General features: G+C 43.4%; 1 protein-coding gene across 1 annotated transcript in view; it reads right to left on the bottom strand.

The window, feature by feature from the left end:
- Positions 1 to 1,077: 1,077 nt before the first annotated feature.
- LOC308086810 (mucin-2-like) overlaps positions 1,078 to 25,456 on the bottom strand; it is a gene marked incomplete at both ends in the record, with an annotated part of 73,427 nt that continues 49,048 nt past the window's right edge. The window contains 19 exons of the mRNA XM_080430455.1: positions 1,078 to 1,166; positions 2,611 to 2,744; positions 4,245 to 4,314; positions 6,312 to 6,490; positions 6,868 to 7,039; positions 7,529 to 7,736; positions 9,076 to 9,302; positions 9,925 to 10,090; positions 10,253 to 10,485; positions 11,887 to 12,183; positions 12,545 to 12,588; positions 12,710 to 12,860; positions 15,158 to 15,286; positions 17,147 to 17,303; positions 18,507 to 18,746; positions 19,602 to 19,781; positions 20,233 to 20,343; positions 22,893 to 23,031; positions 23,612 to 23,783. Coding sequence (XP_080286581.1) covers positions 1,078 to 1,166; positions 2,611 to 2,744; positions 4,245 to 4,314; positions 6,312 to 6,490; positions 6,868 to 7,039; positions 7,529 to 7,736; positions 9,076 to 9,302; positions 9,925 to 10,090; positions 10,253 to 10,485; positions 11,887 to 12,183; positions 12,545 to 12,588; positions 12,710 to 12,860; positions 15,158 to 15,286; positions 17,147 to 17,303; positions 18,507 to 18,746; positions 19,602 to 19,781; positions 20,233 to 20,343; positions 22,893 to 23,031; positions 23,612 to 23,783 — 3,098 coding nt within the window. The remainder of the gene's footprint in view (positions 1,167 to 2,610; positions 2,745 to 4,244; positions 4,315 to 6,311; positions 6,491 to 6,867; positions 7,040 to 7,528; positions 7,737 to 9,075; positions 9,303 to 9,924; positions 10,091 to 10,252; positions 10,486 to 11,886; positions 12,184 to 12,544; positions 12,589 to 12,709; positions 12,861 to 15,157; positions 15,287 to 17,146; positions 17,304 to 18,506; positions 18,747 to 19,601; positions 19,782 to 20,232; positions 20,344 to 22,892; positions 23,032 to 23,611; positions 23,784 to 25,456) is intronic.

The following is a 25,456-nucleotide window of genomic DNA, read 5'->3' as shown; positions in this document are numbered from 1 at the left end:
CGTAACGAGGCAACAGTATGCCCCGACGCGAGGTGGTCACAGCGGGCCCTCATGAACGCGCATGCACGCGCGAAGCTTGCAGCTCATCTACGGTGCCCTTCCAGATCAAGAGCACATCATCGATGTACCGACGCCAAAAGGGCTATTTTGGGGAGAAAGGTATTCTGGTAATTTGCCAAGGGACAGCTATGGGTAGTGCTTTTGCCCCGTCATATACCTGTCTGTTCATGGGTTTTTGGGAAGAACGGTTCATATATAACCCTGTAAATAATATATTTCTCCCTAAAATAGCTCTATGGCGTCGGTACATCGATGATGTGCTCTTGATCTGGAAGGGCACCGTAGATGAGCTGCAAGCGTTCCTCCTGTATGTAAACTCCACCACTAGGTACTTAACTTTTACCTTGGAGTTTAACAATAATGAAATAAACTTTCTAGACCTCACCATCTTCAAAAGTAGTGATGGTCTATTTGATACCACTATCTACCGTAAACCTCTCAGCAGGAACAGGAATACTTTACTAAGAGCAAACAGTAACCACTCTAAATAGCTCATCCGGAATAATCCTATTGGCCAATACTTGCGCCTTAGACGTAACTGCAGCTCCACCACAGATTTTGAATTTAAAGCTACAGAGCTTACTAACCGCTTCATAGAAAGAGGATATAACCAAGTGGACCTAGTTGCAGCGTATAATAGAGCCCTCGATACAGACAGAACGTCCCTACTCATAAAAAAGCCCAAACAGACACCCACTCGGTTCTGTTTCTCTACACGATATTCTCCAGCGGCAGGGTTAATTAAGAATGCTTTCCTAAAACACTGGCACGTCCTCAAAAGTGATCCCAAACTTGCTAACATGTGTACTGATCCTCCTCTCTTCTCTTTCAGACGCTCCAGAAGCCTCGGAGACCGTCTAGTCCACTCGGACATCCTGAAAATTATCCTGAAAATCTTTGAATATATACCTTTTTTAAGCGAACATTTTTAACTCAAATCAGAGCTTGTATATCCGCTATTTTTGAATAGCCAAAGAAATCTAGAAATTACACAGATACGTTCCCGGTCTTAATGGGTTAACTAATGTGAGAGTCCATCACATTGCAAAACTGGTTGTTGAGTGATTTTACCTGCTTCCATTTTCCATTCGGCAGCCGGCAAATGTCTGTTGGAAAAGAGACGAGAACATAGTGTATAAAAATGTTCTTAGCCTACGTGTATCTTTGGATACAGGAGCAATTGGAAATAAGATCAATTACAGCATACAATACAACACACAAGCAATGGAAACATGCTAGAATGGTAAAACATTTGGCTTGTTTATTATTTTTATTTTATTTTAGAGTAGACAATATTTATTTTCACCCCCTTTTTCTGTTTATTTTAATGATAAATCAATCAATTGTCTTCCGGTTTTGATCAATGGAATCAACATAGTAAGATTGTTTTATTTTTCTTTCTTAAAAAAAAAAAAAAAAAAACGTTTTATCGTCATTAAAATCTCAGTGTTTTGCCAATTATTTGGGGGTCCACTTATATCCTCACGTCCTCTTTTGGGCCCCGGGCCACAGGTTGGGAATCACTGCTCTAATCAAGTGGTTCCCAACATGTGGGCCCAGGGGGGGTCCCCAGATAATTTTGTGGGGGTCCCCAGATGATTCTGTGGGGGTCCCCAGATGACAGTGGTTTGACAATTTAAGGACTTTTAAGACCTTTTTAATACCTAAAAGAAGGAAAAAAATAAAGAAAAGAAAAAAGACCATTTCAACAAACTATAATATAAAAACTGGTCTAACATTGGCCCAAATTGTCAGATAATAATAAGAAAGTGGAAATGTTTTTGAAAATATCCGATCTACAAACTCACTCAACTATTGTCACAACATTTATCTGTGGAACCGAGTCAAACTGCCTCAACTCCTACAATTATAAGTGCTAGTCAGGGTCGGGGGGTCTCCAGTTTAAATGATTATTTTGGGTGGGATCCCGGCATGAAAAGGTTGAGAACCACTGCTCTAATCAATCAAATCAATAAATGACACCCTCAGTTGATAGCCGTGCAGGTGTGAGGTGGTCAGTGGTGTAAAGTAACTAAGTACATTTACTCAAGTACTGGACTTAAGTACAATTTTGAGGTAATTTTACTATCTCCAATTGTCTATACTTTTACTTCTACTCCACAACATCTCAGAGGTAAATATTGTCCTTTTACCCCACTACAATTATTTGAAATCTTTAGTCACTATTTACTTTGCAGATATACATTATTACATTATAAAACATACATTAACCACTTTAGCCCTATTTTATACCTAGGCTATTTGAAAATACCCGATCTACAAGCTCACAAAGTGTCGCATCGCGACACGTTGTGAGCTTGTGGATATGCTATTTTCAAACATTTTTGTACTTTTACTTTCGGTACTTTAAGTACATTTTCTTACCAATACTTTTGTACTTTTACTCAAGTACATTTTGAATTCCGGACTTTTACTTGTAACAGAGTACTTCTACATTGCAGTATTGATACTTAGTAAAACATTTGAGTACTTTTTCCACCACTGGAGGGGGTCTCTGTGAGGTGGTCTGTGTGTGAGGTGGTGTCTTACCGCAGGTGGGCAGGCATTGGTCGGAGTTTGGACCGTACAGGACGGTTCCGTTGGGACAGTAACATCCCTCAGGCTGCACCTTCATCAAGGTGGTGAAGTCTGACTCACAGTTATGGATGAAATCATGGTTGTACCTGAGTACACACCAACACACTGGGTCAGAACCACTGAGTACACAACACACTGGGTTAGAAGCACTGAGTACACAACAACACTCTGGGTCAGAAGCACTGAGAACACAACAACACTCTGGGTCAGAAGCACTGAGTACACAACAACACACTGGGTCAGAAGCACTGAGTACACAACAACACACTGGGTCAGAAGCACTGAGTACACAACAACACACTGGGTCAGAAGCACTGAGTACACAACAACACACTGGGTCAGAAGCACTGAGTACACAACAACACACTGGGTCAGAAGCACTGAGTACACAACAACACACTGGGTCAGAAGCACTGTGTACACAACAACACAAAAGTGTAAACAGCAGCAGACACAAAATACTAAAACGAATGAAAAAGTGCTTCTCGGAGCACAGGTTTCCGCCAGGTCAGGTAGGTTATTGTGGCCTCTTGGTGGCGCTATAATAAGCCAATGTGAAAAGGGGCGCCATTTCTTCTTAGGCCTTTAACGGTAATCGGACACTGCATTCATGATTTGAGGCATTTTGTTCCAAAAATGTGTTTTGCCAAATTAGACTGCTGGTGGCGCTATAACAGGCCAATGTGAAAAGGGTGGCATTTCTTCTTTGGCCTAGTGTGTGCAAAATTTCACGAAATTGCACGCTGCATTCATGATTTGAGGCATTTTGTCCAAACGGACCTATCCAGCAAACTTTGGAAGCCAATATTAGCCAATTAGGATGGAATATGAAATATCAGACACTTCCGTCTTAATCACATGACTATAGAGATACTGTGTACCGATTTGTGTGATTTTTGGACAGAATCTGAAGGAGTAATAGCATTTTTTTTAATACAAAAGTCAGCCTCCTGGTGGCGTTCTAAAAGGCAGATGTGAAAAATGCATGGCAAAGGTTTTTCCTTCGCCTCTAGGGAGAGTGCGTGCAAAGTTTCACGTAGATCGGTGCAGTTATAGGTAAAAACGCGAATGGACCTGTTGTAAGCGCCACCATGAGGCTGATTTTAAAAATTTCAAGTAGCACTTCCTCTGCCTAGTGGGAATGTGCGTGCACAATTTCACGGAAATCGCATGCTGCGTTATTGCGTGATTTGAGGCATTTTGTTCAAAACAAACCAATCCTGCAAACTTTGGTTCAACAGTGCCGGAGATTAGCTGTTCACAGACAGACACACACGGACGGACGGACAGAAAGACAGGGTGCAAAACGACAATTTGGCTCCTCCTAAACGAATGAACAAAATCCAATACAAATCAGCATCTCTATGTATACATAAGTATCCGTACATACGAATGTTTGTACGCACCCACCCACCCACACACACACACACACACACACACACACACACACACACACACACACACACACACACACACACACACACACACACACACACACACACACACACACACACACACGCACAATACACACATACATACAGCACACATTATGATCACCACAATGCCATGGTGAAAACCTACAGTACCTGAAATCACATGTGAGCTCCACAGCGGGACCACAGGCCTGGTACACTTTCGGACTGGTACATTCATAATCTGTACAGAGAAGCAGTAAACATGTCAACATTGAACACCAAATACTGACCACTCAGCCACTCAGCTTGTTGAAGATATTTATTTGTAGATCTGTCCCCCCTGTAGTAATTCTGAGGACCCCTAGGGGTCCCGGACGCATGCTGTATGATCAATGCTGATACCCGTGTAGGCTCGCATAGCAAAACAACTATTCCACAATCTCATAGAATGCTATATAGAGTCAGGAACTACACCTCCCGAAAGCCGAGAACGGAAGTTGTCATCTGTTCACGAAAATATATTTTAAAGTATCTTGACATTTTATTTTAGAATTTCAATTTCTGATAAGCAGATGCTATATTCTGTATGCTTTGATTATTTTGATTGATATTAGGACAAATTTGAGCGACTGTAAAGACAAAACGGAATCGGGGAGGAGGCGTCCAGACTGTATGACGGAAGCATTTGAAAATTGTGGGAGGCAACCGTCTGGCTCGTGAGACTAATACGGGTCGTTTACACCTACAATACAATGGCGGACTTGGCCACACCCCCAAATATCCATAAGGGTGTCTCAATGAATAAAGATAATCTTGGAACCTTGAATAAATCACATGATCAAAGCTTACCACAATGACTGTGGGTGAATAACCCGTTAAAACCGGGAAAGCATCTGTGTCATTTTAGATTTTTGGGTTGGCTATTCAAAAATAGCAGATATACAAGCGCACTGTTTTGCAAAATCTTGAAAGTGTGAGAACTAGGCTACTGATTTAAAAGGCATTTGTAGAATCGGACTCAGGTCTTTATGGGAAAAAGACCTGGAACATTCTCATTCTACTGCTCTGCCACAAAAATGTGGAATGCCCTGACGCCATCCATTAAAAGATGTAAATCACTGGATTCTTTCAAAACTAACCTGAAAAACCATCTATCAGGAGACCACAAGGGGAGATAAATGCAATGTCCCATAGAAAGGAGGTGACATTCTCTGCCGACATTTTCCCCTTTGTACGTATTATGTGACAATCTGCCTTTACCTTTGAAAGGATAACTATTAACTAAAGAAAAAACTACGGGATCGGCAGGTGTTCAACTGGACTACTTTATATTTAAGCCACAAAATTCACAATTGACACAGCAAATAGTAAACACTTCGGGATTTTAACTACTGTCCCTAGTATAGCTCTTTCCCTAATAAACAAAATAAATAAACAAAGACATCAACAATCCATATTTGTTTCACAAGCCCCTCCCAACCCAAACAAGTCCCAATTCCTTTGTAACCCCTAAGATCTACTGTAGCCTGGGATCAATACCATTTTTGGGTTTCTGATCCGGTCAGGCGGCCGGAACCCGCACAAGCCGGAACCACGGGTGCCTGTGCATCACCTCAAAATAATTCCCTGCAATCAAGGGCATTTTTAGGGCCTACCCAATAAAACCCTTGATGCAGCGTTTTTAACTTGTAGAAATAGTTTGTTTGGTATATCCATCCTTTATTCCAACTCGTAGCGACTGGCGAGACTAAACTAGTAGTTATACGCGATTTAGCATTTCAATGCTAACAGGTGGAACGAAAAGAAAGCGGCGCAGAAAAAACGGAACTCACCACACCCGGAACGAGGTTTTTTTCCAGTTTATTTTTTCCAGTCGGCGTGGCGTAGACCGGATCACACAGGCCATTTAAAAACGAATACCAGGCTTTCCTCCGAGGTGGAAAGTCTGGTGAGGCGAGGGTACCTCAGATCACAATTTCAAACTTAAACCATGAACAAAGTCACTACATACAGTAGAACGCCACCGTGGACAGTCGCTTACTCACTTTGTTTACTTTACATAATAAACAGTTTCACGATTTTTTTAAAATAGCAGATGTACAAGCTCTGTGAGCCAAAGAAATCTAAAATGATACAGATGCGTCCCTGTCTGTGACTGTACCCCCTGCTGTTTACATTTCTGACTGATAAAGTGTTCAATCAATCAATCAATCAATAAACCACATGATCAAAGCTCACCACATTGGCCGTGGGTGTCCCTCCTCCAGTCCAGACACACTCCGGCCTTGGCGCAGGCGTCAGCGTACGCCTGCAGGCTGTCGCAGCCGGCGGCGCTGGTGTTCATATGACACACGTCAAATTGACACGCCGCCAGGAAGTGCTCGTAGGGGAGCACCTTGTGACACGCCTCGAACACACTGCCAGGACCAGACAACACGCAGTGGTGTAAAGTAACGAAGTACATTTACTCATGTACTGTACTTAAGTACAATTTTGAGGTATTTCTTTCTTTAGGCAAATGTTGTACTTTTACTCCACTACAATTATTTGAAAACTTTAGTTACTAGTTACTTTGTAGATTTTGATTATTATTATAAAACATACATTAACCACTTCAGCCCCAAAAATAAGAAGAATTTCACGATAAATTTCAATTCAGGAGCCGAGTGTTGGCAGGTATGACATAGGCTGAAAACACACACACGCACACACACACACACACACACACACACACACACACACACACACACACACACACACACACACACACACACACACACACACACACACATACCTGCTATTGAAGACATCACAGATGTCCGGATGGCAGGGGGGTGGGGGAGGGGGGGTGGGGGGTGCGTCACAGTTATCGTTCAGGCGCCACTCGTTTGCCATGCTGGGACAAGACGGGTCGATTCTGCCACTGGGCAGCCTGCAGTCGTTAGCTCGGTTGTTGTCACATGTACCTGAATTTTTATGACATCCATAACGAGACATGTACTGTAATATTAATAATTTACTGTACATGCCACAGCAGAGTCTATTCCAACGGTTCTCAGCATTTCTTACGGGTCTGTAACTCTGAGAGCTAAATCAACACTTAAGGATTTTATCTACAAGCTCACAGCGTTGTGAGCTTGTAGGTAAAATCAGCACTTTTTGGCACACAGCCAAAAGTATAAATCATGCATTACGACGCCATTAAGGCCTGCCTAAATGTATGCATTTTACAGATTCCATAGTCGGTGGCGTAAATGCAAATAAAAAGTGGGAAAAGTGAAGAATCATTCCCTGCAATTTGAGATCAACTGGTCAATCAAATAAGGAGCTGATGGATGGATGAGGACAGACAGACAGGCAGACAGACAGACAGACAGACAGACAGACAGACAGGCAGACAGACAGACAGACAGTTATTTTCCTTTTACAGAAGGATAGTGAAAAGGGCCACTGACCACACTGTCCCTGGGTGTTGCCATGGAACTTGTCGTAGGCCAGCGTGACTACGAAGGACGGCCTGCCATTCCGCGGCCTGCCGAGGATGACGGTGGCACCGATGGCAGGGACGAGCAGCTGAGTGCCGACACCCCAGGTGGTGATCACAAAGTCTTCGTTCTTGCTCTTATAGGCGGCGGCACTCACAAGCTTGTCGTTCACGTAAACCTATAAGAGAATGTGATTTGCGCTGTTTCGTAAACAATTTCAGACATTTCAAAAACATTTCAGAACAAAAACAAACGCAAAAATAATGTGTACTTTCTGAGTTCTGAGCTCCCAGAACTCAGGGTTAGTAGGCCTACCACCTCCTGAGCAGGGCCCACATTCAGTTCTGAGAACCTTATTTGAAACCAAGCCATAACGTATGGAAACAAATCCAGAACATTTGAAACCAAGCCATAGCGTATTGTGACGGCCCTGCCCCCTCTGCCTTCACTGTTGGCTAGCCGGCAGCCTGAGTGAGTAGGGCGGAGTGGAGCAGGCCGTCAGACCAACTGGGTACAGTTGGGTGGGGTGGTTTGGGAGAGTATATAGGGACCTCTCCCACCAGCATCTAACTTTCTCTCTCTCCTCCCTGGAAGCAGGATCTCTGCTTGGGTTGCCAGACTTGCCACCTGGCCTGTGGGGCCTAACCCTTTTGTTTCAATTCCTTTTACACACCTTTTATACAACACTCACACAGCACATCCCACACATCCATACTGCCCTGCCAAGGTAAAGTGCAGTAACTACGGAGAAAAAAAAATCACTGAAAAATGGGTTTAAAGGTGATTCAACTGGTCAGCCAAATGAGATATCGGCATATAAGTGATATTACACTAATTTTACATCTGTTCTTGAGGTAGCCTAATTGTTTATCCCCCAAAATCACTAAGGCTAATTTGACCTTTGGGATACACAAATAAGTCGGTGTGTCCAAAAACGTAGTTACTGCACTTTACCTTGGCAGGGCAGCATACACTGCAGACATTACTGATTACTGACTTGCTCACATCTCATACCTGATTGTTTTTGATTATTTACATCCTTTAATTCATTTAGATCAATAAATATATCTTTAAAAGTTTGACTTGTGTGTGGACTCCCTCTTTTGCCATGTGTTCCCTAGTACATGACAGTATGGACACAAATTCATAACATTATTTGAAACTGAGCCATAGGGTTTGGATCCTTTAGGATTTTAACGATTGCGGTTCCTTAACGGTTCCCTTTAACGATTCCTATACGATTCCAAAGTTATGGTCCTTGATGTAAAAAAGTTTGAGAACCACCGGAATTGTAATTGTATAGCAGACATGAAGTCCACATACCAGCTCTGACAGTGTGATAAAACCCGGTTCCAGAAACGCTTCCGAATGTGATGGAATCGATTTCCGGTTCCCCTCAATGGTGGATCCGGTTCTTCCGGTTACGGATCCCAACCCTATCCGGAACCCATTACATACATCACACGGCCCGACACGGTTCGTTTAGTTTTTGTAGTTGAAAAGAGACATTTTGTTACCAAGCTGGTGGGAACCCTCTTGATAAGGATCTTGTAGCTCCTATAGAAGACCACGATGGACCCAGGACAGGACACGCCGCTGCCGCAGTAGTAGTTGTCGACCAGGATACTGAAGTTGTACCTGGGGACGATCTCCTTCACCAGCCAGTAGGAGCACTCGCCTTGGAAGCTGTAGGAGGTTCCATCGAAGGTGACATAGTGGGGGTCACCCCAGCCGTGGCAGACACCTTTATAGAGGAAAAGAGGTTGGTGTCATTTACAAACTAATATTTAAGTTCACAAACCGGGGCCTACATTTTTTATGAATAAAAGGTGAGTTTAAACAAGCTGTATGCCAGAGTATATTAATACCACATAACTAGTAGATCCGTATGGTAGAGTATGTTAATACAATATAAAGATCATTATCTGCAGTAGTGGCGTAGCCAGGATTAACATTTTGGGTAGGCAAAACACCGGCTGATTAAAAAAAAAAAAAAATGCACATACTCCCACTGTAGCCTAGTAAACCATACAGGTCACATGAATTCACATTCTGCAGAAGACACATGAAAATGTGAATTCACGTGACCGGGATGGTTTACCAGGCGAGCTCCTACTAGCTGCGGCGGCACCTGTCAGCGGAGAGTGTTGGGTGGGAGGAGTAGCCTACGTCCTCCCGGTGGGGGCTTCTTACTGGCAGGTGAGCCAGTAGGATACAACAGCAGTGACAACACATTTAAAATGTGTGTGGGGATGAATCAATTGGCATGATGACTAAATTGGGGAGAAAAAGGGGTAAAAAGGAAAAAAAAAAAAAAAAACTCCTGCCCTGTTTAGAGATCGTCCCTGGTAACAGGTAGGACTTACATTGACATTGTTTCTGAACACAGCACCCAGACGCATTGACAGGAACAGGAAGGTATCTGTTTGCACACACCACATCTTCATCATGGCAGACCTCACGCTCATAACGGATCTCTCCGTTGAAACACTCCGCTCTGAGACACTCGTTTTCAATCCAACTTTCACCGTTCTGTAATTGGGAACAAATCACAATGATATACAATAAAATATTTTATATTGAGACCCTATGGTATGTTCAATGAAAAAAAATATCTCTATGACCCAGGGGGATAGCCACCTCGAGCGGCAGTGATGTCAGACGTTGGTTCTCAATTGCTGCTACAGTATGTACCTTTCGGTGAGGATGAGTGTTGGTACAGCTCGTGGTGGGTGTAGGCGTAGGTGTAGGTGTAGGTGTAGGCGTAGGGTCTCCTGTAGGTGTAGGTGTAGGCGTAGGGTCTCCTGTAGGTGTAGGTGTAGGCGTAGGGGGTTGGCAGGTGAAGTTGAGGGTCTGTACTTGACAGCTGTCGTTGCAGTAAAACGTTTCAGTGCAGCCGTTGTCGTCAGACACGTAGACGACCGAACCTAAAGACGGTATTGGGAGAGACAATCAATTAAATAGATCAGTGGCACCGAACGCTTATTAGATGAGAATAGAGCCGTGGTATTAATGCTGTATGACACACACAGTGGGATACATTCCCCAATACAACTACACTTTTTTTTTAAAGGCCACTTATGCATTGTATTTGAATTAAGACAGAATGCATTTTTGATGTTAAGTAATATAATCATTTCAACTCTTCCGCAGGAGTGTGTATTCCACCACAAGTCCTACTGTACAGTAGCGGGGTGAAGGAATCATATTAAGGAACATGTTTAGTTAAAAGGGACCTTATAAGCTTGTGTCTAGCACCTACATTCTTATTCTTATGGGACTCCACTAAAATAGCTTTGTATGGTTCACATTAGGGATGTCCGATATTGGATTTTTTACCGATATTCCGATATTGTGCAACTCTTAATTTCCGATACCGATATCAACCGATACCGATATATGCCTTGTCTTGCCTTGTATGCCTTGTCTATGCCTTGTCTTTTTTCACCATAAGTCAACTAATGGTCAGGTATCAACATCACATATCTAATAAAATCAAATGGCTATATGATATCAATATAATATCTAATAAATATCTAATAAATCTAATATAATACAGTGATGTTGTTAGGTTTTCAATTAAGTGAGTCGCGGGACACATTTGAATGAGTCCCACTAGTAATCTTAGATTAGATGTTGGCCTATTTCAGTGGTTCTCAACCTTTTCAGGCTGTGACCCCCCGAAATAATCATATTTGAACAGGGGACCCCCCCAAAAATAATCATATTTGAACTGGGGACCCCCCAAAATAATCATATTTGAACTGGGGACCTCCCACCCTGACAAGCACTTGGAATTGTAGGAGTTTAGGCATTACATTTAGTTTCACTCGCTTCCACAGATAAATATTGTGAACATGTATGACTCTTTATGCAGCCCTTCAGTTCAGCCTCTATCTGAAAAAAGCCAAGTTAAGTCTTGTCTTTTTAAGGCCCCCCTCCCTAACAACACACTTTCTTCTGATTGGCCAAATGCAATGTAGGCAAAGACGACAGGTAGAAAAAACCTGGCGTTCAGAAAAATCTGAATTATTTGAAACTTTGGCCAAGTGTACTTTTAACATTCAACATTGTAACATAATTTATATGACAGGAAAAAAACAAAAAGCATAACTGAACTTACCAACAGTAAAGTGTGCTCCTTCATGATGGCAGACACATTCAAGTTTGTCGGTAGGCCTACTAGGTGTTGTAGGTGATTCACTTGTCACTATGACTGGTAGACAGTTATTAAAATTATTATTATTATTATTATTAAAATACAAATTATACAAAGATAAGGTTGAAAATTGGTGAAGCTCTTTTAATAGTAGTAAAATGTCTCATACTTGGTGGAGTTGGTGATGGAGTTGGTGATGGAGTTGGTGATGGAGTTGGTGATGGAGCTGATGGAGTTGGTGATGGAGCTGATGGAGTTGGTGATGGAGTTGGTGATGGAGCTGATGGAGTTGGTGATGGAGTTGGTGATGGAGTTGGTGATGGAGTTGTTGGACACGGGGAGACCGTCCTCAGAATGGTACCATTGGCCCCACAGACAGCTGTGATGCAGTTACCATGTCCATCTGTTGTGTTGTAAATGGATCGGCCAGGGGGATATTCCACTTGATTGTATGTACAATAACATTCTGTAAAATGTGGAACACATACAGATACGGTATATTATCAGCAGCATGTTAACCACTTTCAACCTGCCCCCCCCCCCCCCAAAACATTGTTGTTTTCTATGAGTAGTGATGCGTCCATACCTTGGGCAACATAATGAATGGTACCATTGGCCCCACAGACAGCTGTGATGCAGTTACCAAGTTCATCTGTTGTGTTGTAAATGGATCGTCCAGGGGAATATTCCGTTTGATTGTATGTACAATAACATCCTGTAATGTGGAACACATAATGTATATTTTCAGCAGAATGTTAACCACTTTCAACCCCCCCCCCCCCCATTTTTTTGTTTTTTGTTTTCTATGAGTAGTAATGCGTCCATACCTTGGGCATAATAATGGCATTCGATGGCCGAGGAATTACAAATGCTTCAGGAGAGGGAAAAACGACAACAACAACAAAACATAAAAGGGGCATGTTCAGATTTCATTTTTGGATGTGTCTAACAGAGATGTGTAAGTGACAGTGGTAGTGGGTGTTTAGGCCTACCAGGTCTGGCAGTTCTCTGTCGTTGGTACGGTGTCACCGTCATTGTAGTGTTTCCTGTCCTGGTCGTAGCAGCCGCATTGTCCCTTTGTCACACATTTCATGGAATCCTCATCAAAGTAGGGTTGAGCGGGAGGACATTTTGGATAGCAACCTATTAGGAAAACAAGACACAGTGGCCCTCATTTATCAACGTGATGTAGACCAAATAATGGGTGTACGGCGAGATTACCGCAGCTTTCGGCATTTATCAATATATCCCGACTTTGACTTTGACATTTGTTGACTTGGGCTGCGGAGCAGCATTGTCTCACTGTCTGGCATCTGGACACAACACATCACATCACCACGCGTTGTGAGCATTAATGTTCTCACCAGGCTATCTCTCATTAACACAGGACTGAATGCAGCCCGCCCGAGTCTCACGGGGAATAGCCTACATGACTGCTTTATTTTAGTGTAACTCGAACTCACACTGCTCGGTATGGGTTAAATAAATTAATATAAAACATATTCCATGACCATGACTGGTGTCACAATCTGTCATTCTTGTAGGCTGCTAGCCTACTTGACAAAGATTTATCGTTACGCAGTTGGGTGTGCAAGGTGTGTGTGTGTGTGTGTGTGTGTGTGTGTGTGTGTGTGTGTGTGTGTGTGTGTGTGTGTGTGTGTGTGTGTATGTGTGAGTGTGCGTGTGCATGTGTGTGTGTGACTTGACAGGCAGCGAGGCGAGCGGGGGAAACGATTTCTTATATTGACTTTCCATGCTTTGTTTGGTGGTATTCTGGTTCTTCATGTCGTAAAATCGGGCCGTTTCGAGAATATTTAAGGGCGTGTTATTTAAATGACGCTCGTTTTCAGCCGTCAGATTTATCAAAGCTCCGACCAAATGTACGCTAGGATTGGCTGTATAGGATCGCTTGATAAATGCCACTTGGACGTTGGCCTACGGCCAGATTTAAGGCAAAACAATTACCAGTTTTTACGCTCCATTCCAAAAATAAATCTCTCTGTACATTGTGACCGGTTGTCAATGTCACGGCAGTTCATTAATTATCACCGCAAATAAGGCACATTTCAAATCCTCTGCTTTGCACACTCTCTCTCTCTCTCTCTCTCTCTCTCTCTCTCTCTCTCTCTCGCTCGTTCGCTCTCGCTCTTTCTGTGTGTTTTTGGGTGAGAGAGAGAGAGAAAGAAAGAGTGTGACCGCGGCCCGTTTATATTCGATAAAGTTGCAAACACAAGTTGTATCATTACGAGGTAGATGTCACAGACACTAGGCTACTAGGGCACTTGTGAATAAAGTTGGCAAGTTGCCCTACTACAGACAAACAATGCAATTTGAAGATGAAACATCCAACATTATGCGTAAAGACTCTTCACAACAGCTATACTGCAACTGTGGTATCCAGGTGAAACTTGACATTAATCATGAAGGTGGACACGTTAAAACGTTACCACTTGAACTGGATAGCTCTATGAGGAGAATACAAGATTCTCACAAGTTACAACTCATCAACTTTCCCACGGCTGTTCCAACCAGACGCACGGACGGCATCCACTGCCTAACTATACAGTATAACCTCCTGTGAGTGAGTAGTGGTCTATAATTCATTGCCCTAACAGGTCAGCTGAGCCACGTTATGAAGGATTAATCTGAAATGCCCATTTTTGTGCACTGCCCTTTGATTAGAAAATGCGTCCAAGCCACGCAGCATGCGCAAATGGTAATGTAGGTAATTAATGTATGCAAGATGACCCCGCTATATAAAATGTGTATAATACTCGTTCATCATGGTTCATGTTCAAATAGTTCAATCCATAATATAATGCTGTAGGCCTTGGTGTTAGGCTGTATTTACGCACCTGCTTGTCATTAATGCATAAAAATAATTATGACCGTTATTTTTATCAGATGTACGATTAATATGAATCATTCCGGACCGGCAGGGACCGGCAGATTAAAATCCTAGCGCGACCCCTGATATGGATTTCCAGTTGTCCAGAACTGCCGATCGAACCGATGACATCAGCGATCTCCATATATGGGCAAACAAGGGACAAGGACAAACAGATCCAGAGATCTCCATTGGCATATACTGATGACATCAGGGATCTATATATGGGCATATATAGGTCGGATTGGCGGTGTGATGTAAGGGTGAGGGCCACGTCGCGGCCCGAACTCTAGATGTGATGGCCGCGTAGCAGCCCAAACCTCTAGTTCTATAAAGTACCTTCTAGAGCAGTGGTTCTCAAAGTCGGTCCAGGGACTCTCAGTGTTCCTTGAGGGAGTTCTGAATTGACCCTTAAAAGTCTGTAACTCTGACTGTATACAACTGGAACCAAAAGGACCCTAACGGGTCCATTTGGTTCCATTTGTACACTGTCCTTGAAATGTAAAAGATTGAGAAACACTGTTCTAGAGGAGGTATATATTGCACAAAGTACCTTCTAGAGGAGGTATCTGTGAGGAGCAGGTTCCTGAGGGGTTTCTGCAGGTCTTCAGGCAAGGAGATCCACATGGTTTGTAATGCCACTCGCATCCACCAGGGGGGTTGTAGTAGTCACAGAAGAGAGCTGAAAAACACAAATAGTATTGCTAGTATTAATCTGCTGGACTTTTACAAGCCCATGGTGTTCCAATGCAAAATGTGAGGCTCTTGAAACCCAATCCACAACCACATGGACCCTTGGTTCCATTTGTACACTCTCAGTTGTTAAAGGGATATTTCACTTTCTTTTGGGGTCATTTGAACGCCTTACTCAAGCTTTTGTGAGCACCCGCACACCAGAAAAAAGCTGCATTCAGTATTTAGATATTAGATATTCATCTTATCAGACACGCACTTTCCTATATAAACCCATTGTAACTTCAAACTCCATTTTAACCATGATAGATTCATTGGAAACACATGCCCCCTGGTTCTAGTGACTGATATTGTTTTTTGTCTCCGCCGGAGGTGGAGAGTATGTTTTTGCTTCGTCCCGCCGTGTGTTAGCATGGCCCCTAGCCAAGCTAACATTGGTCAAGCTCCACGTGACATGTGTCAATACACCAATGCCTTTGATTGGCTAGAGGGACGCATGACGAAATAAAATCCTATAAATAGGTGTGTCACTAAGACAGGATCAATCAGTCTTGATTGAAACAGTACCTTCCAGTACAAAACACTCGTCCGTGCGTGTGTGTGTCCCTCTGAGAACACCTAACATTGGTCAAGCAACGGCGCAGAAGGCCAAAGCTAAGAAAGCATACTCGTCTACAACAGGAACACAGAAGAGGACTATAGAGTTGAATTGATCCCACAACAAGGCCGAAGTCCTAATACTGTAACAATTGGCCACCTAGGGGGCACGGTGGCACAGTCGGTAGTGCTGTCGCCTCACAGCTAGAAGGTCCTGGGTTCGATTCCCGCAGGGGACGCTGTGGGTGCTGGGGGAGTGTTCTCTCCTCCGCGTCATCAGTGCCCATACCCTAGGTGGGGTTGGCGAAAGGGCCTTTCTGTGTGGAGTTTGCATGTTCTCCCCGTGTCTCCTAGGGTAGGGGTAGGTACCCTCACAAAAACATGCAGTAATCCTGGTCACTATACTGCCTCCCCCTGGCCAGCCGGGGCGCCTGATGGAGGGGAAGGGAACTGGTTGGAATAACGTGTTCCTTCCACGCGCTACGTCCAACCCGGGAAACTCTCCCCTGTCAGGTGACAAGAAGGTCAGTTGGCTCTCATGCATTGAAGGAGGCATGAGCTCGGCCCTGGCCTCCCTAGGTTGGCAGAGGGAAGGTAGTGCCCAGGATTACATAGACAATTGGCACTGGGTGTAAAAAATAGGGTTACAAAATCGTGGGATAAAAATTTAGAATAAAAAAAAAAAAAAAACAATTGGCCACCTAGATCAAATACATTATGTAGCACTACAGAAAACTGACATAGATCAAACACACCAATCAACTGCTGAAACTGAATGAAGATGAAGAAGACAGACAAGCATTTGAACAAACCAGTCAATTACGACGACTCCCATATGACACATTGCTTGAAGAAGATTTTTTTTTAGATGCAGACACTACATATTCAGTCGCCCCTGCAGAACACCAAAAACCACGCGCATTCTACCAAGACGACCCGTTCTACCAAGACGACCCGTGCTATTAAAATAGCACAGGTCTGCTGGCGGAGACTTGTGCTCCGAGGAGCACATTTTCTAGTTTTTTTTTTTTTTGAAGGGGGCGTGTCTGATCAAATTAATATCAAATATCGAAATACTGAATCAAGCAACTTAAATACTGGGGTCTGGGGTGCACACAAAATGATGATGTTCAAATGACCCCAAACATGTTTGAAAGTGAAATGCTATCCCTTTTACTTACTCTCAGGTTTTTACTGTGGGTAGCTTGGTTAAATACCAGCGGTTAAATCAGTATGGTGGTAGTATACTCACGGCAGATGCTGGGAGTTCGCCATGCGACGCATACACCAGCTGCATTGCATGCTGCAGCGTATGCTGTCACAGCCGTGCAGAAACACTCACAGTCTCCACCGCTGTCGCAGGCGCACGAGTCAAACACGCATGCATTGTGGTACGGAGTGGGATCCACCTACAGAGAAATCATAGTCCCGTTAGAAGCTACAGTCTGGGGGTGACAGGAATCACCCGATAGCCGAGTGGTTAGGGCGTGTACCACATGGGCTTTGCTCTGAGATATTACAGAACCAACCGACAAATCTAATAATGACAACTGCTGGTAAAAATGCCGTTCTACCAGTAGGCTACAGTATACTGTACGTGCCAGTTGTAGGCTACTCCATAATAAGGCATACATGGGCAACTGGCGGCCCGAGGGCCAAATGCGGCCCCCACCTTCACTTAATGCATTGAAGGCAGGTTAATATCAAAATACTGATATATTATTGATTTCAGCTGTTCCTATTCCAAACATGCAAACATGACCCGCTTTAATTACTTCAGTCTATATTAGTAGCTTAATGACTAGTATTACAATTCTATTGCCTTTTTTTAAGATATTTTTTGGGTCTTTTACGCCTTTATTTGGACAGGACAGTAGGCTGACAGGAAATGGGAGAGAGATGGGGGGGAGACATACAGCAAAGGTCGTCGGGAACAGGTGTCGAACACGCTGTCATGCTGGATTACCAGCGTACATGGTATGCGCCCTGGACCGCTAGGCCAGCGGACGCCCCTCTATTGTCTTTTTTATGTCCAATGTATTCGTATTTAAGTTCATAAAGTTAACATAAGTATAACCAAATGCATTTGAAATTAAATAAAAATGTTACTTTTCAGGATTCTAATTCAAAAACGGAAAAAAAGTAATCTGGATTCCAATAAAAAAATAGCAGATCTACAAGCTCAAAACACGTCGTAGTGCGACGCGTTTTGAGCTTGTAGATCTGCTATTTTTGCTACTTTTGGGTGACATAGAATGGCGAAGTATGGCATTCATTTACGAAAAAAATACAGAGATAAAACGTGTCTGCCCGACTGTATAAGCAATGTGGCCCCCTGGAGTGAGTGTAGAAATATAGTGGCCCTCTCCTCATCATCAAAGTTGCCCACCCCTGCCATAAGGGAATCTACAGTAGCTGCTAGCAGCCTACAATAAGAGACGATAAATCATCACACGAGTTACACAGCACCTCATTCTTTTCTCTCCCGATCAGCCCTGAGTATGGGTCTTTTCGAATCCACTCCATACGATACATACACATAGTGACAAACAAACCCGGGACCTCTAGGTAATAGAATCTGAACCAGCCCGGACGGCTGATCGGCTACGTACTACGGCGTGGCAGTCGGAGAAGACCTCGCCCTGGAGGAGGCTGCATTGTTTCTGGGCCCAGGACAACCGGTGCGGGTTGTTGCATCCGTCTGGCCCGACTGCCGTGGCGTCCGGACAGCTGTCGGACCGCTTCCAGCTGTTTCCGAACACCACGGGGCTCACCACCACCGCCTGACTCCTGGTGGCAAAGTCGTTGTTGCCGTTGCCGTCGTAGTTCCCACACAGACCGCACAAATGACCCTGCGTATAGGGGGAAGAAACGGAACAAATTTAAGGTCATTTGGACTGAATGATCAGAACCCTAACCTGGCTTTAAAAAAATGACATCATTTGTCGTTGTTGGGCGGAAACCTTGGATTTATAAAACTGTTACTTTTTCAGGAAGTACAAAAAGGGGTTCTAACTTCTGCCCATTATGGTTCGAGAGCCCATTTTTCAGTCCAACAGTCCGTAAAAGTGTTAAAGGGATATTTCAGATTTTCAACCATGTTTGTGATCATTTTAACGTCTAACCAGGCTTTTGTGAGCACCCCAGGCAGTTTTTACGTTGCTTGGTTCAATATCTAGATATTTTATATTCAGACACACCCCCTTCCTATATGAACTCGTTGTAACTTCAAACTCCATTTTAACCATGATAAATGCATTGGAAACACCTTGAACACATTATTCCAACCAGTTCCCTTCCCCTCCATCAGGCGCCCCGGCTGTCGTGAGGGAGGAGGTAGGGGGCCGTGTTTTTTCAATTACTTTATTTTTTTCATATTTTTTTACATTTTTTATATAAAATTAAATAAATTAAAATAGTAATTGAAAAAATACGGCCCCCTCATGCATCCCTCAAGGACAATATTAGTCACCAGAACCAAAGACGGGTGTTGTCGATGAATCCATCACGGTTAAAATAGAGTTTGAAGTTACAATGGGTTTGTATAAGAAGGGTGTCAGATAAAATGAATACCAAAAATCTAAATACTGAATCAAGCAACTTGTGCTCACAAAAGCCTGAGTAGACTCTAGTTAGATTCTAACCCGGTTTACAGTTCTCTAATTCAGTGGTTCTCAAAGTGAGGTCAAAGTAGGCGGTTACTGTACCGCATATTTTGGAGTGATCTTGATGGAGATGCTTGTCTTCTTGTCCCAAATGAGGATGAGTCCGTTGTCGGCCTCCACCACCAGGTAGATTCCTACAGAACTGAAGTGGAACGGGGCTGCCTGGTTCCCGTCGCTGTGGACCAGCTGGTAGCTGCCGTCGCTTAGCTGCAACTCTGAGTCCTAAGGACACAAATACATGCAATGTGTGACTCTGTTTTATTTTTATTTTTAGTGTTAATTTAACTGATGATTTACAGTGTAGATTGATGATTGGGATCCCAGAGATAAGAAAAAATATATATACAGGCCTATCAAATGGGGGTCCATTGTCTAATATGCATATCAAACTGGGTGTAGAAGGGAGAAAGAGAATCACTGATGTACAGTGATAGTATTAGCCTTCCTTTGTTTCCCATTCATATCCCAGTCATATTCATATTTAATTTTATACATGACAATTGCACATGTTATTATATTGATTATCTTTTATATATATATATATATATATATATATATATATATATATATATATATATATATATATATATATATATATATATATATATATATATATATATATATATATACTTTTTTTTTTTTTTTACTTTTGAAGATAAAGGTGTAATTTTACCCAGAGGAAGATCTTGATGGCCCTGGAGCAGGTGGTTCCTGTGGTTCCACAGGGAACGTCCTCAGTGATCACTCTGAAGCTGCCATTGGCTTGTTGAGTGCCACAGTAGTCCTGAAGAACATCAGAGGACAATAGAGAACATTAGAGAACATTAGAGAATATTAGAGAACATTAGAGAACATTAGAGAACATTAGAGAACAATAGAGAATATTAGAGAACATTAGAGAACAATAAAGAACAATAAAGAACAATAGAGAACATTAGAGAACATTAGATGACATAAGCGGACATTAGAGGACATGAGAGGAGATCGTTGACGTCAGCAATATAAAGCAAATATAAAGCCTGGGGTTAAAAAGAACAGGGAATTGTCTGACAGAAATGATGAATGCCCCCCCCCCCCCCCCCGCTGTCGTGTGAAGAGAGAAGGTGAGTGGAAACGGTTAAACAACACTTGGGTGAATGTTTAGCTGCCAGTGTGGATGCAGCGTAAGGGCACGCTCTCACCAAAAGTTGGCTGGCCGCTGTTAAACGCAGGTTGTGCGCGGCCACAGTTTTTTGCAGCCAGCAGATTCTAAAAAAACGCTGTGACGCACCTGTCACTCACTTTCAAGACCCTCCCCGTAGCCCGCACCGCCCATAGATATATATAAAGGCTAGATGGCTCAAGGGGGCGTCGCAAGCGTAGCTCAACCGCGGCCATCTTGCAACAGTCATTCATAACATTATGTCTATGGTGCATGTACTTTGAAATAACCATAACATGCTCAATTTTCATCCGATTTTCCAACGGTTTGGTGTTTTGTAAACACCAAAGATGTAGTTATGATACTGCATACTTATAATTATAATCATGTGTTTAAAAAAATAAATAACATTAAGTATCATAAATACATCTTTGGTGTTTACAACACACCAAACCATTTGAAAATCGGATGAAAATTGAGCACGCTATGGTTATTTCAAAGTATATGCACCATAGACATAATGTTATGAATGACCGTCCCAAGATGGCCGCCATGTGGCAACGTCATACTCCATTGGCCAGCAGCGCGGGTGAGTCACCTAGCCTTTATATATATCTATGGCACCGCCTGCTGCCTTGAGCACCATGTTGCTTCCTGAGTCTTGAGACGGTCCGCCTTCCACTCACCCGATTGGACAGAGGGAGAAAATCAGCTCCTGCCTCCAGCAGTTTTATGCTTCCAATGGAGTCGCGTAGAGCAGATAAACGCAAGGTTTGCGCGACAAGCGGAAAAATCCGCTCTTGCGTGAATCCACGCATTTACATTGACAAAGCATTGGCAGATTCTGCCCCAGAGGTAAAATAAAAGTGCGGTGGGAGCGCGCCCTTAGAGTATATTCCCACCTGTGTTAGAGTATATTCCCACCTGTGTTAGAGTATATTCCCACCTGTGTTAGAGTATATTCCCACCTGTGTTAGAGTACAGTATATTCCCACCTGTGTTAGAGTATATTCCCACCTGTGTTAGAGCATATTCCCACCTGTGTTAGAGCATATTCCCACCTGTGTTAGAGTATATTCCCACCTGTGTTAGAGTATATTCCCACCTGTGTTAGAGTATATTCCCACCTGTGTTAGGGCGCGCTCCCACCAAGAGTTGGCTGGCCGCTGTTAAACGCAGGTTGTGCGCGGCCACAGTTTTTTGCAGCCAGCGGATTCTAAAAAACGGGAGTGTCGCGCCTGTCACTAACTTTCAGGACCCACTGCCTGCTGCCTTGAGCACCATGTTGCTTCCTGAGTCTTGAGACAGTCCGCCTTCCACTCACCCTATTGGATAGAGGGAGAAAATCGGCTCCTGCCTCCAGCACTTTTATGCTTAGTCGCGGAGAGCAGATAAACGCAAGGTCTGCGCGACTAGCGGAAAAATCTGCTCTTGCGTGAATCAACGCATTTGCATTGACAATGCATTGGCAGATTCTGCAAACAGCGGCCAGCCAACTCTTGGTGGGAGCGCGCCCTTAGAGTATATTCCCACCTGTGTTAGAGTATATTCCCACCTGTGTTAGAGCATATTCACACCTGTGTTAGAGCATATTCCCACCTGTGTTAGAGTATATTCCCACCTGTGTTAGAGTATTCCCACCTGCGTTAGGGCGCGCTCTCACCGCACTTTTATTTTACCTCTGGGGCAGAATCTGCCAATGCATTGTCAATGTAAATGCGTGGATTCACGCAAGAGCGGATCTTTCCGCCTGTAGCGCAGATAAACGCTCTACACGACTTGTCCATCTGAAGGAGAAAACTGCTGGAGGCAGGAGCTGATTTTCTCCCTCTGTCCAATCGGGTGAGTGGAAGGCGGACCGTCCCAAGACTCAGGAAGCACCATGGTGCTCAAGGCAGCAGGCGGTGCGGGCTACGGGGACGGTCCTGAAAGTGAGTGACAGGCGCGTCACTCCCGTTTTTTAGAATCCGCTGGCTGCAAAAAACTGTGGCCGCGCACAACCTGCGTTTAACAGCGGCCAGCCAACTTTTGGTGAGAGCGCTCCCTTAGAGTATATTCCCACCTGTGTTAGAGTATTCCCACCTGTTTTAGAGTATATTCCCACCTGTGTTAGAGTATATTCCCACCTGTGTTAGAGTATATTCCCACCTGTGTTAGAGTATATTCCCACCTGTGTTAGAGTATATTCCCACCTGTGTTAGAGAGTATTCACAGCTGCCTGCAAAGTTGAAGCGTTTCCTGTCAAACGTGATGTAGTGTCCGTCGCCGTAGACCGAGCACGTTCCATAACACCGGTCGCTGGAACACTGCCAACTGCGGTCCTTACAGGTACTATGCATGGAGGAAGAAGATAATAATAATAATACAACTAATAATAATAATAATAATAATAATAATTATAAAGTAATGAGAAATTAATGTTAGATTCCCAATAAAGGGTATGACATTCTTGATTGCATGTTAAAACTATTAAATATGTTGCCACAGGTCTAGTTAAAGGTGTTGTAAGTGATTGTTGTTGTTAAATTAAGTGTTAATATCTCCATATTCCCATATTAATGATTGCTACAGTATAGTGTGTTTGTTCAGTAACAGGGGTCTCCCTTTCTCTTCATCTCTTTAGTATGCAGAAAACACATTTTCAGGTCAGGATACCAATTTCACCCAAGCAGGAGAGAAAACTCATACAGGATGCAGGATTTCTACCATGCTTTTCTTTGGTAAGATTATTTACTATTAAGAGTAAATAAAAAACCTTGGAAAATGTGAAAAATGTGTAATAATTTTTACAAATCTTGAATGGGGTGCCTGCATGGCACAAAATATCTTCAGTTGGGAGTCTGTGGCCAAATTAATTTGGAGGTCCTTGACATGAAAAGGTTTGAGAACCCCTGCTGTGTCTCTATCTTACCAGGTGTTACAGTCCACCTTGATACTGGCTCCAGGCTGATAGAGGGCGCCGTTGTGAATGCATGGACACACGTCTGGCTTGACGCAACCTCCTTTACCGTCCGACACCAATCCAGATGGACAAACACACCCAGACACACACTCTGTGCTGACCTGAGGGTTAAAATAGAACTCTGAGCGTTAAAATTATACAACCTCTGAATTAATAGATCTGTATAATAATTAATAGTTATCAACTTGTATGGTTTGTCAAGGCAATGGTAAAATACATTTTCTATGAAGCCCATGGCTATAATGCATTATAAACCTACTTATAATATAATCTGCCTAGAACTCTATAGTTATAGTTATAAGCACTCATACGTACTCACAATGCTTTAAAACAATAACACATTGCGGGTCCTATTTTAAAAGCGGAACTTTATAGCATGGAGCATGGTTTTCAGTTGCACCTTGGGGGTGCGTCCACACCAATTTTACTATCAGACGCATTATGGTGGGTGCAATTTGTTAGTGTCTGGCACAACATGCCCTGAATTAGTCATGGGTGTGTTTTCAGCATTACATTAATTAAACCAATTAGATTGTCGGCTGCCATCACCTATGCATAATTATGCGCATTCCTATTTATGTGGTAGTGGAGACGAAGCCAATGTCCTCGTGCATGAAGTGAAAGCCTGCAAGCTTCAAATCTCAGCATCACTTATGTGATATAATGATGTGGGGGAAACAAAATCTCTCTGCTCACCCAAACATCACATTGAAACGAGAGGTGTCCAAACAGTGCATGGCCGTTACTGTGGTCAGAATCACTGTTGCCTGACAAATCAAAACTTTATATTCAACATGCTCGTTCTCAGTTAGGTTATTATATTAAAGCATGCCAATGACATTGTGTTTGTGCACCCTCAGAACTCCAAAGGTATGATGATGATGATGAAAGTTACAGAGACAGATAAAGAATGGCACAATGACCGATTCATGATGCTCCCTAAATAACAAGGAATCACCTGTGCTGTCACTGCGCCAGTGAGAAGAGAAGCCGCCGCCGCCGCCGCCGCATGGTTATGTGCAGTGGCGGAGCGTCCGGGGAGGCGGCCGCCTCCGGGCCCGTGACCCAGGAGGGCCCGGGCCGTCAGATAATAAATCGGTAAAATCAGGCAAAAATAAGAATTAAACAACATAACCCTAACCTAACCCTACCCTAACCCTAAAACTGAAATAAAGTGACAAAAAGCCCCCCAAAAAGTGACCGAATCCGCCGAAAACCCGCATAATGTCGCGCGCGCTTCGCCCACCCACGCACGCGCAGGGGGGGCCTGATCACTGTGCTGTGCCTCCCGGCCCGGCTTTGAGTTATGTGGTAGGGCTGCACGATATATAGAAAATGTACGTTCATCGAGGTAGCATCATGCGCGATATACGTATCGCGGGAGATGGCATTTATCTATTTATTTATTATTGAGCAATCATCTGCAAAGCACAGTGGAGTGGAGAAGTATAAATCAAGTTGAGCACAGCTGCTCCTCCCCGCCCCTCTCACACACACTAACCTTGCGTCACCAGGCTTACACACACACACAAACACACACACACACACACACACACACACACACACACACACACACACACACACACACACACACACACACACACACACACACACACACACTCTATCTCTCGCCTTGGATAGACTGGAATGCCCATCAACACTACATCTCAAAAATACTAACCTTTGTATGTAGCCAAGCTGTTGCTGTTGTCATCTCGAATTGACCAAACTAAAATCCAGGTGGGTTGCTATTAGATTAGAGTAGCGATCTCTCTGTGTTGTGGATATGTTTTC

This window comes from Gymnoscopelus braueri (assembly GCF_963280865.1).
Source record: "Gymnoscopelus braueri genome assembly, chromosome: 6".
NCBI classification, from domain to species: Eukaryota; Metazoa; Chordata; class Actinopteri; order Myctophiformes; family Myctophidae; genus Gymnoscopelus; species Gymnoscopelus braueri.
The sequence above is the reverse complement of the archived record's forward strand: the minus strand, read 5'-3'. Positions and strand labels throughout refer to the sequence as shown.